This window comes from Heptranchias perlo, chromosome 24, assembly GCF_035084215.1.
Source record: "Heptranchias perlo isolate sHepPer1 chromosome 24, sHepPer1.hap1, whole genome shotgun sequence".
In the NCBI taxonomy this organism is placed as follows: domain Eukaryota; kingdom Metazoa; phylum Chordata; class Chondrichthyes; order Hexanchiformes; family Hexanchidae; genus Heptranchias; species Heptranchias perlo.
Window position 1 is genome coordinate 29,708,031 of NC_090348.1, and position 16,672 is coordinate 29,724,702.

Here is a 16,672-nt window from a genome sequence, read left to right on the forward strand (position 1 = left end):
CATCTTTATGTTGGATGTTGTATTAGTAAACAATTTTCTTTAATGAAAGGATTGGAACCTGAATGCTTCATGGCTCGGCCAAGCATGTGGGGAAAATATTCGTAGGAATGTTTAAAGCTGATGGGAATCACAAATTACTATAATAATGATGAATTATAAAATTAGTTAATGTCAATCTGTCATGTAGCTATTGTAATTTAGTTTCTGAAATTTCAATTTCTTAGTAATCAGAAAATTAGGCTCATGTCCAGCAATTAAAGAAAGAGGAATAAAATAAAGCTTTATATTAAAAAGTCCACTTGCAAGTAGCTGGTGACTACATAATTGTAATACAATGTGATCAGCTATTGTCCACTGAATTACTTAAGATTTTTTCAGCTTTCAAAATAACGATTGCTTTCCTTTCATGTAAGCATCTTTAAAATAGATTTTTAAATTTCTAACACAGAACACTATAAAACAGAATTAACAAAATGTATGAGGCCAAAGTACATTTATCAATTCATCGAACTCTTGGAATATATTAAGAAAACTGTGATCTTGTTACATTTCAGACCTTGATACAGAAATATTACAGCAGTTCGTGGATGCATTGGTTTTGATCTTCCAGAATTCCCTAGATTCTAGAACAGTTACCGTGGATTGGAAGGTAGCAAATGTAACCCTGCTATTCAAGAAAGGAGGGAGAGAGAAAACAGGGAACAGGCTAGTTAACCTGACATCAGTGGTAGGGAAAATGCTAGAATCTGCCCCGATATTACCAGGGAGGCAGAATGGCAGCGGGGGGGGGGGCGACTGGGCGCGTGGGTAACCCGCCCAGTGAAATCCGTCCGTTCCCCACGCGATCGCAGGTAAATTGAAGGCACTATCCGTGGCTTCCAGGGTTCCTGTCGTCAACCTGCGCAGTGGGCGGACTGCACACCTGCATCACAGGCTGTCAGCTGGAGGAGCCCTATTTAAAGGGGCAGACCTCCAATGCTGCTCATGGAGCAAACAACCAAAAGTACAGCATGGAACAGACCAGGGGAAAGGCTGCTCCCAGATTTAACGATGCCCCACTAGAGGTCCTACTGGACGGGGTGAGGGGGAGGAGGGAGATTTTCTACCCAGCGGACGGGAGGAAGTGGCCTATCTCTGCCACCAAGAAGGCCTGGCTCGAGGTGGCAGAGGAGGTCACCAGCAGCAGCAACATCTCCCGCACATGGATCCAGTGCAGGAAGCACTTCAATGACCCAACTAGGTCAGCCAAAATGAGTACACTTACTCATTCTCCTACACTCCATCTTCCACATCACCGCCCCCACCCCACAAATCCTTCTGCACTGCCAACACTACTCTATCACATTACTCCTCACACCCACTCAAACCTCATCCTCAACTTACCTGCACTTACTCACCACCCCAGTACTCATCCCACCACTACTACTCAACCCAATGCTCATACAATGTCATGGCTTTGTCCCATACTCACCCTCTGATGCATCTCTTTCACGGTCAGCCTCACCGAAACCAATGCATTCAGCGATTGGCCACGTTACCATCCCTCACTCACACCTCTCTGGTGGGTCTCCGTCCTCAGTTAGTTGGGGTCGCACATGGTGAGTCGCCACACACATGTGAGCATGAGCAGACACTGGTGGCAGGGGCAGCTGTGGAGAGTCCACGTCGGTGGGAGCACTCTTCTCCAGGCTCTGCTCAGCTGGACACAGATGATGAACCCTGGGGGCTATCCTTTAAAAAGAGAATGATCGAGGGGCAGCAGCGCATTTGTGAGGTGCTGGAACAGGTGCCACGCGCACTCTCCACAATTGCGCAGAGGATGGAGGAGTCCAACTCCTGCCTGAGTGGAATGGTGGCGCAGGTACAGGAGGGAGTCTCTGAGATACTGTCACAGGGACGTGAGGGCATCTCTGAGATAGTGTCACGGGTAAGTGCAGGAATGTCTGCGATGGAGGGAAGACTAGCCTCCATCGTGCTTCAAGCACGGCTCACCAATGAGTCCACTGAGGCCCTGTCAACGGCCCTTCGGATTCAGGGTGAGCAACTTTCTGCCGCCTTAAACAGGCAGGCAGATAGACTAGCACTGGCCTTACAAGGCTTCACACATGTCCTCCAAACTGTCGTCCAGCAGGGTGGTAGGAGTGATGTGGGCCTGGCCCAGGAGAGGGATGATGGCGAAAGGGGACATGGAAGTGGGGACGCCACTCAAAGCACTCCTACGCCTCACCTGTTGCCCCCCCTCTCAACCAGTACCCGCAATGCTGCCTCCTCTCCAGGTGGTCGAGTCTGCCCCCGCACAGGTGCAGGTTGAGCAGTCTTTGCAGAGGCCCTCACGGGCACCAAAACCCAGAGGGCGTAGGCCCAAAGCATCTAATTGGTCAGGGCATGAACAAGAGCAATCTGCCACTACCTCTGCTGCAACCACAGGGGAAGCACCATGTAGGAGTACTCGTAAGCGTAAAGCAAAGGTTTTGTGAGCACAAAGGGGATGCATAAGGGTGTTTGACGGTCTGTCATGTTTTTTATTTATTTTTGATTTTTGTTAATGGCACATTAAATATTATTATTGTCACCATTATTGCCATGTCTTGGCCATTCTTGACTGGCTTATGTAATAAGTCCCTTTCATGAGGTTCACCATGAACACCCACACTTGATGCCACCCATTGGGTCACCCTACAGTGGGTGTATGTGTAGTTGCATGACTATTTTGTGCAAGTGCCTGTGGCGCAGCACTGTGTTGTGGAGCTCCACATGGCGGAGGTGGACGGCGTGCCTGGCGAGGCTGGTGATGTTGTTCGTCCTCGGATGAAGTGACGAATGCAGCTATGGCGCCCCCCATCCTGACCGTGTGAGTTTGAGGGGGTCCGCAAAGTAGGTAAATGTGTTTGCACAGCAGAGTTTAGGGTATAAATTTTGAGTGGAAAGACAAAGGTGTTGCAGCCAAAACTTTGTCAGAAGTGACAGAGTGCCCTGCTGCAATAAATGAGGTATTCGCCCCAACTGTCAAATAATCCTTTGCATCTCCCACTGGCTGCTGGCTGAAACACGTCTGCTCCAACAGGGAGTGTTTCCCACAGCATGGGAAACATGCTGAGGATCCTTCAAAATTGCACCCCTGCCAAAATCTCCAGTCAATGAGGTCTGTCAAGTACCTCAACTATCTAAATAACTATCTAAAGCAGCACCCCATCGGCTTTAATTGCCGGTGGGAGTCCCGCATGTGGGAGCTGCGCGCGCACCCAAACGCGTCATTGGGGAAGCCGGGCTCCGAACCCGCTCCGGGATTCCGCCATTTTAGGAGCCCCCCATGCACCCGCTTGGCCATCTGAAAATTGGCCCCATAGTAACAGGGCACTTAGAAAATCATAATATGAGTAGGCAGAATCAGTTTTAAGAAAAGGAAATCGCGTTTGACAAATCTATTAGAGTTTTTTGAGGCTGTAACTACCAGGGTAGATAAGGGGGAACAAGTGGATGTAGTACATTTGAATTTTCAAAAGGTATTCGATAAAGGGCCACAAAAGAGGTTGTTACACAAGATTAGGGCTCATGGTATTGGGGGTAGTATATTAGCATGGATTGAGGATTGGTTAACGGACAGAAAACAGAGAGTAGAAATAAACGGGCCATTTTCGGGTTGGCAGGTTGTAACTAGTGGGGTGTCACAGGGTTGGGCCTCAGCTATTTACAATCTATATTAATGACTTGGATGAAGGGACTGAGTATAGTGTATCCAAGTTTTCTGACAATACAAAACTAGGTGGGAAAGTAAGCTGTGAGGAGGACGCAAAGAGTTTGTAAAGGGATATCGACAGGTTAAGTGAATTGGCAAGAAGGTGGCAGATGGAGTATAATGTGGGGAAATGTGAAGTTTTTCACTTTGGTAGGAAAAATGGAATAACAGAATTTTTTTAAATGGTGAAAAACTATTAAATGTTGGTGTTCAGAGGGATTTGGGTATCCTTGTAAAAGAAACACAAAAAGTTAACATGCAGGTACAGCAAGCAATTAGGAAGGCAAATGGTATATTGGCCTTTATTGCAAGGGGGTTGGAGTACAAGAGTAAGGAAGTCTTGCTGCAATTGTACAGGGCTTTGGTGAGGCCATACCTAAAGTATTCTGTGCAATTTTGGTCTCCTTACCTAAAGAAGGATATATTTGCCTTAGAGGCAGTGCAACAAAGGATCACTAGATTGATTCCTGGGATGAGAAGGTTGTCCTATGAGAAAAGACTGAGTAGAATGGGCCTGTACTCTCTGGAGTTTAGAAGAATGAGAGGTGATCTCATTGAAACATAGAAGATTCTAAGAGGGCTTGACAGGGTGGATGCTGAGAGAATGCTTCCCTTGGCTGGGGAGTCTAGAACTAGGGGACATAGTCTCAGGATAAGGGATCGGACATTTAGGACTGAGATGAGGAGGAATTTCTTCACTCACAGGGTCGTGCATATTTGAAATTCTTTACCCCAGAGGGCTGTGAATGCTCAGTCATTGAGTATATTCAAGACTGAGATCAATTTATATTTGTACACTGAGAGAATCAAGGGATATGGGGATAGGGCATGAAAATCCAGTTGAGGTAGAAGATCAGCCATGATCTTATTGAATGGCGGAACAGGCTTGAGGGGCCGTATGGCCTACTCCTGCTCCTTGCGTTCTTTGATGGTGCAATTATACTGAACCTACTGGCCTCATACTGGTATGGATTTGAAAGCAACGCAAACTGCAGCACTGGGTTATACTGCCCATTTTGTACTGCTTTCCAATTGTAGGAAAGTAGAGCTCTGTGCTTATGCACTTAAATGCAAACACAGAGCTCTGCTTGCCAGCAACCGGATTGCTGGTGAAATTTTTAATCTGACTATTCTGTCAACTTTTTGTTAACATTAAAATTATAAGGTACTTCAGAAGACCACCTGGCCATTTTTTGAACTTCAATTAAAAAACTTAAAAAGGTGACTTTGTACCAATTGCAGTTGTGTTGCAATCAGTACACAGCCTAAGTAGTGACAGTCTACCTCCTCCAGCCTGCAAAATATAGGGATAATATTCATAAAATTCTGAAAACACCAAAGCATTCACTGTACCCACTGATAAATAGGGTTAAAACCATGCCAGAACCAGTAGTGCCACTTTGTTCTTGTGTGGTGCAGCTTTTGAACTTTTTATAAGGCAGCTGTGTCTATGCTTACATGCTCAAATGCTGAACATACCCCATTTTGGATATAGTTATATTGTACTCTTTATATCACTGCAAAGAGAAACTGCTGCACAGCACAATATGTGCAGTCTCCTAAAGTAAATTTGAAAGGCAGAGACAAGAAAAAGAATTCAACAGCTGGTTTTTATTAGCGTGTTATTTTATCAATATTATGTCTACATTTTGCAGGAAGGAAAGTGTCCAACCAGTGTACCAGAAAAGAACATACTGGCACATAAGTGCTCTCCTATACCGTTGGTATAGCCATTTCTTAACAGTTTCATTTTGTGATTAAGAAGGTGCCTACATGACATATTAGACCAAATAGCCTTTTCCAGTTCCTAACTGTGACGGCAGTTCAAATACTCTTGGTTTAATTAAAATATTCAGAATAAATTTAAATAAATCTGTTGTACTACTTGTTCATCCAGGACCATTCTATGCACTAAAGCATTGAGTATCTGGAACCAAGTGAAAAGAATCCCAGCCCTAAGTGGCAACTCTATTCCACTGGGTTCCATTACTGACCCAGGCTGGCCGATCAATTATCAACAGATAACTGGAGTACTAGATACCTGTTTGGCTTAAGTATTGGATTAGAATCTGTCATGGAGGGTTGACTTAGTTTCAAACTTCCATCATCAGGCAAATCATCTTGGAGCCATCTCAACTCCAAAGAACCCCACTTACCTGCCCTCCAAGGGTCATAGTCACTAGCTAGGAATTAGGCAATTGACAACCTCAGGTTTGAGCCTTGCTAGACAGACAGCAGGCACTAGGAACTCCTCGTGAGTGGCAAGGTGAGCAGCACAAGTCCTCTTAAGATGTGTGAGTGTATTGCTACCATCCTCCTGACCATAGCATGGACACGATATAACCCACTGAACAGTGGTCCCACCAGTTAGATCAGTGGAGCTTCAGTTGCATCTGCTTGCCTCTCTGGAACCCAATCATGGTAGGCAGAAAACTATGGATATCTGAACAAGTATTCTCACATCCAGCCTCCAACATTTGTCATCCCAATCTCAGTTTCCTCATCAGCTGACAGACATCTGCCTTCAGGATGGAAAAATCTCTGCAGAGCAACTTCTAATGCCAGCAACTTCAATGTTTTTAGTCTGGGTTTATTCATTACCAACTGCTTAATTCAGGCCCTCGTATGACACATGCCAACCGTGGTGCCTTAGGTAGCTGTTAAACTGTGGACAGCATCATACCAAGGCATTCATGTTCTTACATGATGTCCACACATAGGAACCCTGGCTGATTTTTTCATCCCAACATAGAGGCACTAAAGCCAATAATTTGACAAAGTATTCAGCAATGTTGAATTATTTTACTGTATTGTTTTTCAGTACCTATTTCAACACTGGAAACCAAATAAATATTTAAATATGGACACAGTAAATACTGATATTTACAGTGTCTGCATTTGGGGACAAAGCAAAAATGTGTTAGCTATAAAATTGTAATACTTAAGAGTGCATTATTGGAAGGAGTACTGTACTTTGAAAATGCTTACATGTGGTTAAAAAATATTTAAGTAGCTTTCATTTTGTTTACGGTTTGGTAAATGATAGCTTACTTATGCCAGCGAAAGAAATAATCTTTAATTATGTAGTTTTTAAATTGCTGATTGAGTACACGATCTGGAATTTTATGGTCCAGTGACAATGCAGGGGATTATCCAAACCTCTTCTAACAATATCCATCTGTTATAGTCTTTGATTTTAAATCATTTTGATCATAGGATGTAAGATAGCTATGAATCACTACCAAAAATCTCTGCTGTCTTTCATATTCAAATTCTAGTTTCATAGATTCTACTGTTGCTGTAAATCTCCAGCTGCTTCTTTCTCTTTGCTGTTTTTAATTCTCATTAACGGGAATACTGGATAATAGAATGCCTACTACTAGTGACAGTACTACTTAGCACAGGGACAAAGAGGAAGATGGGTTTGGTGGATCAACGGAGGGGGTATAGATCAGTAAAACTTCTGAGTAGGCCAGGAAAGATTCTTGGTGGTGGGGTTGGTGGGGGTGGGAGGGGGGTTAGTTGGTTTGGGGCGTCATTGGAGACTCAATGTTTGGGGGGGGGGGTGGAGTGGGAGGGCCTTTCTTTCCCTGGCTCTCTGCTTGCTCTTATAATCTGTTAAATCTCTAATTTCTTCTAGTTCTGATGAAAAGTCATCGACCGGAAATGTTAACTCTGTTTCTCTCTCCACAGTTGCTGCTTGACCTGCTGAGTATTTCCAGCACTTTCTGTTTTTATTTCAGATTTCCAGCAACTGCAGTATTTTACTTTTGTTCATCTATACCAAGATAGACTACTGCAATAAAGTGGAGATGCCGGTGATGGACTGGGGTTGACAAATGTAAAGAATCTTACAACACCAGGTTATAGTCCAATAATTTTGTCCAACAATTCACCTGACGAAGGAGAAAGCCTCCGAAAGCTTGTGATTTTCAAATAAAATTGTTGGACTATAACCTGGTGTTGTAAGATTCTTTACATACTGCAATAAAGTGTGAGATTTAATTTTTGGTCTGGAATTATTTACTTTGAGGCAGCCTTAACAACTTATGAGGAGCGCTCCTCATACAGAGTGTAGAATGGTCTGAAGGCTGCATGTATAGGATGGTACCTCAAATGAGAAAAGTTGTTAGTGTCTTACATCAACAGAGGGAATAATTATGAAGGACATCTGCAGAAGGAACAGTTCTCAGAGAGAGATGTTTTTTATATAGAAGAAAAGAACTTGCATTTACCTAGCACCTCTCATGAGCTCAGGACATCCCAAAGTGCTTCACAGCCAATGAAGTAATTTTGAAATATAGTCACTGTTGTAATGTAGGTTAACGTGACAAACAATTTGTGCATAGCAAGATCCAATAAACAGCAATGAGATAAATGACCAGATACTCTGTTTTTGGTGGTGTTGGTTGTGGAATAAATTAGGCCAGGATACCAGGAGAGTTCCCCTGCTCTTCCTCTAACAGTACCATGGGATCTTTTAGATCCACCAGAATGCTGACTTGGTTTAATTCTCATCTGAAAGAGACTATCTCCCGACCGTGCAACACTCCCTCAGTTCTGCACTGAAGTGTTAGCCTAGATTATGTATTCAAGTCTCTGAATTTGGGCAGGAACCCATGACTTTCTCACTCAGAGGTGAGGGTGCTACCACTGAGCATATACAGATACCTTTCTAATACTGAACCACCCAATGGCTTCTGTGAGGAAAAGTATGGTGAATCACTTGGCCAATATACTCCTTCTGTGATAACTATTATGTGATCACTTTTTACATTGTAAATGTCTATCATAGCGCCACCTACAGGTGTAACTGGTGCTGCAGGTAAATGTCAACACTTATAAATGGAATTCCATTAGAGAATTTTCAAAGCATTTTGAAATGGAATATTGCCACCCACTCAGCATTTTTAATATATGATAGATTTTTACTCAGCAGCTGCTAGCTGCATTTACCCTGCCTTCCCTCCATGGTTGCATCTTTCCTTTTGTCTCTCCACCCCCTCCCTCAACACTGGCAGCATTTTCCACCCCCCCCCCCCCACTAGCAATATTTTCCTTCCCTCCACCCCTTACTGGCTACATTTTACTTCCTTCTTCATCCCCCCGCCCAACAATGGCTGAAGTTTCTGGTCTCTTTTCAGAGCAGCTTTTTGAGACCCCTCCTGCCTATGGAACAGGTTTTTGTCCTCTACTCCCCATCACCCTCGCAACCCCCTGCTTCTCCTAACCTCTCTGCTCCTCCTCTCTCCCTCACCCTCTATCTCCTCCCTTCCTCTCCTTCCCTCCTCTCCTCATCATCCCTCTTCCTGCACCCTTTTCTCCATCCCTTTCCTCCTCCCTAACCTTTTTTCATCACCCTGCTTACCCCTTCCCTCTCCTATCCTCTCTGCATCTCTCCCTCCCCTCTCCACTCCCTTTCCCTTCCTGTATGCTCTCCATTCTCTCCGCTTCCCCTCCTACCACCTCCCAACTGACTCCTCTCCTGCCTTGGTCCAATTACCCATCCTCTGAACCTGCTTGACGTGAAAAGTGCTCTTTGTCTTGACTTCCCATGTGCAACACCGTGGGAAATTGACTAGTTGATATAAAAGGCTTAACATAATTTTATTACTTTCACAGACCTGATGAAAGTTCCCATCGATATTCCTGCTGAAGTTCTGGAAATTGATCTCTCCAGAAACAAAATTAGGCAATTGAATGCCAAAAATTTCATGAACTTTAAGGAATTAGAAACATTAAACCTCAGCAACAATGAAATAGGATACATAAATCCTGGTAAGAACATTTCCATATGTCTTAACATGCAATTGCTATAATGTAGTTTTCAAGCAAATACAGAGGTGAAACTACATAGCTTGCAAACAACCAAATCCCTACTATGTTCAAAGTATGAATGTGCAAATATTTATACAGATAAAATTCTCATTCTGTACAGAATTTTCTTAAATAGGATGCATTGATTCAGAAAGACCATTGACATTTTCTAATCACTCTTGATAAATTTAGAAAAAATGTTTATTAATAAACCATAAAATCTGATGTAACATAAACTGAAAACAATTGTTTGGATCTACTCTTGCAAATTTTGTGCCACATAGTGGCATTTAAAAAAAAACAGTACTTTTTCCATTAGGTGAGGCCATCTTAAAATGAAAAAACTCCACAAGAAGGAATTTCCAAGAAAAGTTATTGTACATTTTTCAATTTCAGCTGCATTTGCTGGTCTTTTGCGCCTGAAGGAGCTGGATCTATCTTGGAATGCTTTATACAACTTTGAATATGGCGTCTTGGAGCACCTGTACTTTACAGAGAGGCTGGTTCTTACTGGAAATCGATGGAGGTGTGATTATCAAATCCACTACTTGGCCTACTGGCTGCAGGTTCACCACACTGTACAGTTTGAAGGCCTTGAGTGTACAACACCCAACGAGTATAAGGGCTGGACTGTGCAGAACTACATCAAAAAATATTATGAGGGCTGCCCCAAGGAAAAGGCAATAGCAGATTTTGACTCATATGATTCTGATGTTAAATCAGAAGAGGAAGAAATCAGAACAAGGATACCTTGACTCGTTAGTGAAATATAAATATTTCATGCTTGCCCATTACATATGAAATATAACTACACATAGAATGAGTATGTAACCATATTTCACACAAACATTTAGAGATGTCAGAATCACTTGTTTCTAGCCTGTCTTGGTTATATTACAGCATTATAAAAAATGAAAGCTTCAGATTATGCATATTCCAACTTGTTCAAGGAAATCCATAAGACAGCTGCACCACATTAGTAGTGAGAAAAATTATACCTATATTTTATAGTATCGCTGCATTCTTTTTAGTGAAACCTTTTAATGTATCTTAGTCTTTAAATAATAATCTAGAAAACAGATGGTCGGTAGCAGTACTAAATAAAGAGTATGCCACCAAATGACATTAGGCTTTCTAACCAATGAGCACCTTGAATGCCTTGTTACTTTGTGATGCATCTTATACACTCTTCCTGCCATGTGATGAATTGCGATTATGCCATGCGTTGAGAATTTTTGCAAGATTTTTTTCTTTGTGTATCCATATGAAGAAACCAAATAGCAAACCCTCATTTAATTGCCATATAATCATCCGTCATTCCAAATCTCTTAGCCAAGTCTTAGTGTATTTTTTTCATCTTCCCCTCTGTAACTGTCCCAGCTTTTCTCTGATTGCCTTAGCTTATCTCATGTTGCTCCAGCTTCAGTCCCATGTCAGCCAAAATGAAACTAGTATTTAACCATGCTCCTCAATATGGGAGAAGCTATAGAAAAGCTGTAAATCTATAGAATTATTTTTCCATTGCTAACGAACGTGGTAATCACCATGGCTATTTTGATTCAAATACTGCGGAGGTCTGAGTGAATTGTGAGACCAAAGCTGGGACAGTCACAGGAAAATTGTGCGAAGGAGATAAAGTAAAGATCTAAAGCATGTTTCGACTTTTGCATAAGAACTTATGAGAATCACATTTCAAACCTCATTGTAATCAATGGAAGCATTCAGGAGCTAACAAATGAGCATGCTAAACCCAAGCTAGCCTTGCAGCTGAAAGTCTTATTGCGAGAGTGAAGTGTGTTGTATCCCTTACGTGTCCTGTATTGAGTGGAATGTCTTGCTTTTAAACAACGGATTACAATCTGTCCCACCATGCCCTCAAAAAATCCTTCAAATGGAGTGCAGTTGTTTCCAGTTTTTCCAACTGACTGTAGTATATGTCCATTCATTCTCTGAACTAGTAACCTGCTGCTTTTCTGGCTTGATTGAGCAGCCACAGGAGTTGTGTACACTGCACTTAGAATCATAGAAGTTACAACATGGAAACAGGCCCTTCGGCCCAACATGTCCATGTCGCCCAGTTTATACCACTAAGCTAGTCCCAATTGCCTGCACTTGGCCCATATCCCTCTATACCCATCTTACACATGTAACTGTCCAAATGCTTTTTAAAAGACAAAATTGTACCCGCCTCTACTACTGCCTTTCAGCTCGTTCCAGACACTCACCACCCTTTGAGTGAAAAAATTGCCCCTCTGGACTCTTTTGTATCTCTCCCCTCTCACCTTAAATCTATGTCCCCTCGTTATAGACTCCCCTACCTTTGGGAAAAGATTTTGACTATCTACCTTATCTATGCCCCTCATTATTTTATAGACTTCTATAAGATCACCCCTTAACCTCCTACTCTCCAGGGAAAAAAATCCCAGTCTATCTAACCTCTCCCTATAAGTCAAACCATCAAGTCCCGGTAGCATCCTAGTAAATCTTTTCTGCACTCTTTCTAGTTTAATAATATCCTTTCTATAATAGGGTGACCAGAACTGTACACAGTATTCCAAGTGTGGCCTTACTAATGTCTTGTACAACTTCAACAAGACATCCCAACTCCTGTATTCAGTGTTCTGACCAATGAAACCAAGCATGCCGAATGCCTTCTTCACCACCCTATCCACCTGTGACTCCACTTTCAAGGAGCTATGAACCTGTACTCCTAGATCTCTTTGTTCTATAACTCTCCCCAACGCCCTACCATTAACGGAGTAGGTCCTGGCCCGATTCGATCTACCAAAATGCATCACCTCACATTTATCTAAATTAAACTCCATCTGCCATTCATCGGCCCACTGGCCCAATTTATCAAGATCCCGTTGCAATCCGAGATAACCTTCTTCACTGTCCACAATGCCACCAATCTTGGTGTCATCTGCAAACTTACTAACCATGCCTCCTAAATTCTCATCCAAATCATTAATATAAATAACAAATAACAGCGGACCCAGCACCGATCCTTGAGGCACACCGCTGGTCACAGGCCTCCAGTTTGAAAAACAACCCTCTACAACCACCCTCTGTCTTCTGTCGTCAAGCCAATTTTGTATCCAATTGGCTACCTCACCTTGGATCCCGTGAGATTTAACCTTATGTAACAACCTACCATGCGGTACCTTGTCAAAGGCTTTGCTGAAGTCCATGTAGACCACGTCTACTGCACAGCCCTCATCTATCTTCTTGGTTACCCCTTCAAAAAACTCAATCAAATTCGTGAGACATGATTTTCCTCTCACAAAACCATGCTGACTGTTCCTAATCAGTCCCTGCCTCTCCAAATGCCTGTAGATCCTGTCCCTCAGAATACCCTCTAACAACTTACCCACTACAGATGTCAGGCTCACCGGTCTGTAGTTCCCAGGATTTTCCCTGCTGCCCTTCTTAAACAAAGGCACAACATTTGCTACCCTCCAATCTTCAGGCACCTCACCTGTAGCTGTCGATGATTCAAATATCTTTGCTAGGGGACCCGCAATTTCCTCCCTAATCTCCCATAACGTCCTGGGATACATTTCATCAGGTCCCGGAGATTTATCTACCTTGATGCGCGTTAAGACTTCCAGCACTTCCCTCTCTGTAATATGTACACTCCTCAAGACATCACTATTTATTTCCCCAAGTTCCCTAACATCCATGCCTTTCTCAACCGTAAATACCGATGTGAAATATTCATTCAGGATCTCACCCATCTCTTGTGGTTCTGCACATAGATGACCTTGTTGATCCTTAAGAGGCCCTACTCTCTCCCTAGTTACTCTTTTGCCCTTTATGTAGTTGACAAGTGTCAAAGTCTTGTAAAGTCCCATTTCTAGGTCCCAATAATATGTTGCCTCCTATTCCACTCTATTCTTGATGTTGGGCATCTCCTATTCCACTCTGATCCAGATTTTTGGCTTATTTCCCAATAGGTCAGATATCATACTAATCGGAGCAGGGGATTGATCTGCTCCATTTTTGTCCCTGGCCAGTTTACCCCCTTTACACAACCTGTTCATTCTGGGCTCCCCGGGATCACCAAATCAATATCAGGCACAGTACAGATACTTGATCGGCACAGTCCATCCCAGCTCTGTCAAAGTACTCTAATTTCTTTAGTTTCACCAGCACACTTCACCTCAAACATGTAAATTTAGTTTCAAGTAATTTTTCTATATAAACGTATTAGGGGTAATTTTAATTCCTTCTGCCTGGTAGAAATGAGGCGGTGGCGAAAAATCGCAGCAGTAGACTTCCTGCACCGTTCCTGCTCACTTTCTGCTCACCACCATATTGCCTCTGGAGTTTTTAATGGGCGGTCAAGGCACCCGCATGAATCAGGGGATAGCATCAAATTCATGCAAATCGGGGTCCTTGGATCCCAATTCAATTTTAGCAGCCTACTGAGCATGCACCGTGGACTCTCTGCTCATTACTGAGCAGAGGAAGAGGCCCAAAAATGTAAGTGTTAAAATTATTTTTGTGGGGTCAGGAGGAGCAAGAATGGTCCTCCAGACTCCACAAGAATAACGGGGGCCACTGCCATTACGGGGTTCCTCCAGTGATCAACCCCCACCCCCCACACCGATCTACATTTTTGGACCCCTTAACTTAAAAAAACCTAAAGATTAATGGCCTAGAATTTGCTGTCAAAATAATGGCGAGGCTAACGGGCTCACCGTTATTTATGCACAAATTGTACAGCAACTTCAGACGAAGGCAGATGCATGATTAAACGTGTGAAATCTGAAAGTCATTGTCTGAGCTGTGCCTCTCCACCATTAGCTTTGTGAGAACAATATCTCGCTGTCTGTCTCAACATTGAAATGCATTGAAAGGTGTGAAGTTGCTGTATTTTCGCAGCAGATACGAACTAAACTTACAACAGAAAGTTAGGGCTTTTCCATTTCAGTTTAAGTACCCTTTTAACAAGGTGATAAGTGCCAGTCAACCACTCTGGCACTGAAAATTAACTATTATAAGTGTGGAATCAGTTTCATTCCTTCAGGTTTTAATTGTTGGAGTTTTTTTTAAAAATTAAAATCACAATTTTTTTAACTTTTTCTTTCTGCATTTTTTTTCTCTCTTTTAATCCAATCTTTCATTCCCACTCTTTGGGGTCGAATTTAGCACCCGCGATCAGGTGCGTTCCTGGCGGGGGGCCATGAAAATCGGGGATTCCCGGGGTGGGTCGGGAGCCCGGCTCCAACCCGCCCACTTCTGGGTTTCCCACAGACGCGCTGACATGCGCGCGCAGCCCCTGCATGTGGGACTCCCGCCGGCAATTAAAGCCGGCGGGGTGCCACTTAAGGTATTTATTTTGGTATTTCAGGTCGTTTACAGACCTGATTAACGAGATATTTTAGGAGGGTTGGGATTTTACAAACAACTGGGATGTTTCCCGTACTGGGGGAAACACTCCCAGTTCAAATGGACGTGTTGCAGCCATCAGCCTGTGGCAGCTGCAAAGGTCCATTTGACAGGTTGGCGGTGGGGGGGGGGGGGCGGGGGGGAGACCCTCACTCATTGCAGGAGGCCACTCTGTCACTCTGGACAAAGTTTGGCCTCCACACCCTCCTCCTAACAATAAAATTCACAAACTTGCACACTTACCCCGGTGTCCAGACACATGTACCCACCTTGCGGACCCCCTCAGATGTACATCTTCCGGATGGGGGCCGCCGTGGCTGCAGTCATGACCTCCTCGGAGGACGAACAGCATCACCAGCCTCGCTGTCCACCTCTCACACATGGAGCTCCACAACAGTGCTGTGACACATCCACCTGCACAGCAGGAGGGAGGGCAACCACAGAGAGAGATGCGTCGCAGAGGGCACTACCCTCGCCACAGGGTCCACAGACCGAGGCTCAGCTTCCTGGATCTCTCTGAGCAGCAGTGCACACGGAGGCTCAGAGTCACTCGACATGTAGTTGTGGACATCTGCAGCCTCCTTCATGCCGAGCTGCTCCAGGCTGGCCCGAGCACCATCTTCTTACCTGTCGTTGTCAAAGTCACCACTGCCCTCAACAACTTCTCCTCCGCATCCTTCCAGGGTGCCACCGGGGACATCGCCGACGTCTCTCAGTCGTCTGCACAAAAGAGCCCTGCAAATACACCTACACCCACTCTGCAGTGACACAATGGGTGGCATCAGATGTGGGTCTTCATTGTGATCCTCAGGAAAGGGCATTATTGCACAAACCAGACAAGATTCGCAAAGACGTGGCAGTAGTGGTGCCAATATAATATGTGATGTGAGTTGGTCAGAAATTAAATATAAGTAAAAACCATGACAAACCCTCAAACACCATTGTGCATCCCCTTCATGCTCACGACATGTTTGCCTTACGCTGCCTACTGCACATATGTGATGCATGCCCTGTGGCTGCAGCACAGGTAGTGGCAGGTTGAGTGAGGCTGACTGTGAAAGAGATGCATGAGAGGGTGAGTATGAGATAGAGCCATGTGATTTTATGAGGATTGGGTTGAGTGGTAATGGCGGGATGAGTACTGGCGAGGTGAGTAAGTGCAGGTAAGATGAGGATAAGGTTTGAGTGGGTGTGAGGGGTGATGTGACAGAGTAGTATTGGCAGTGCAGAAGGAGATGTGGGGTGGGGGCGGTGATGTGGCAGACGGAGTGTAGGGGAATGAGTAAGTGTACTCACTTTGGCTGACCTACTTAGGTCATTGCAGCGCCTCCTGCACTGTATGCAGGTGCGCGATATGTTGGTGCTGCAGGTGACCTCTTCTGCCACCTCAAGCCAGACCTCCTTGGTAGCAGAGGCAGGCCGCTTCCTCCCGCCTGCCGTGGGGAAGATCTCTGTCCTCCCCCACATCCTCACCCCATCCAATGATACCTGGAGTGAGGCATCATTAAACCTGGGAGCAGCCTTCCCCCTGGGCTGCTCCATGCTGTACTTTTTCCTATTTCTTGCAGCATCAGTCAGTGGAGGACTGCTCCTTTAAATAGAGCTCCTCCAGCTGACAGACCTTGCTGCACATGCGCAGTCCGCCTGCCGCGCAGCTCAGCTGCGGGGAACCCGGAACAAGAGGTAAGTGGATCCAATTAGCCTGCGATTGTGCGCGGGGCAGAC

At 44.3% G+C, this 16,672-nt stretch overlaps 2 protein-coding genes across 2 annotated transcripts in view; one reads left to right on the top strand and one right to left on the bottom strand.

Moving 5' to 3' along the window:
- Window positions 1-12,276, top strand: part of lrrc17 (leucine rich repeat containing 17) — a 31,401-nt gene extending 19,125 nt beyond the window's left edge. Inside the window, exons 3-4 of the mRNA XM_068004992.1 lie at window positions 9,359-9,514; window positions 9,950-12,276. Coding sequence (XP_067861093.1) covers window positions 9,359-9,514; window positions 9,950-10,308 — 515 coding nt within the window. The 3' untranslated portion in view covers window positions 10,309-12,276. The remainder of the gene's footprint in view (window positions 1-9,358; window positions 9,515-9,949) is intronic.
- Window positions 1-16,672, bottom strand: part of LOC137341652 (F-box and leucine-rich repeat protein 13-like) — a 239,183-nt gene that overhangs the window by 122,731 nt on the left and 99,780 nt on the right. The window lies entirely within an intron of this gene.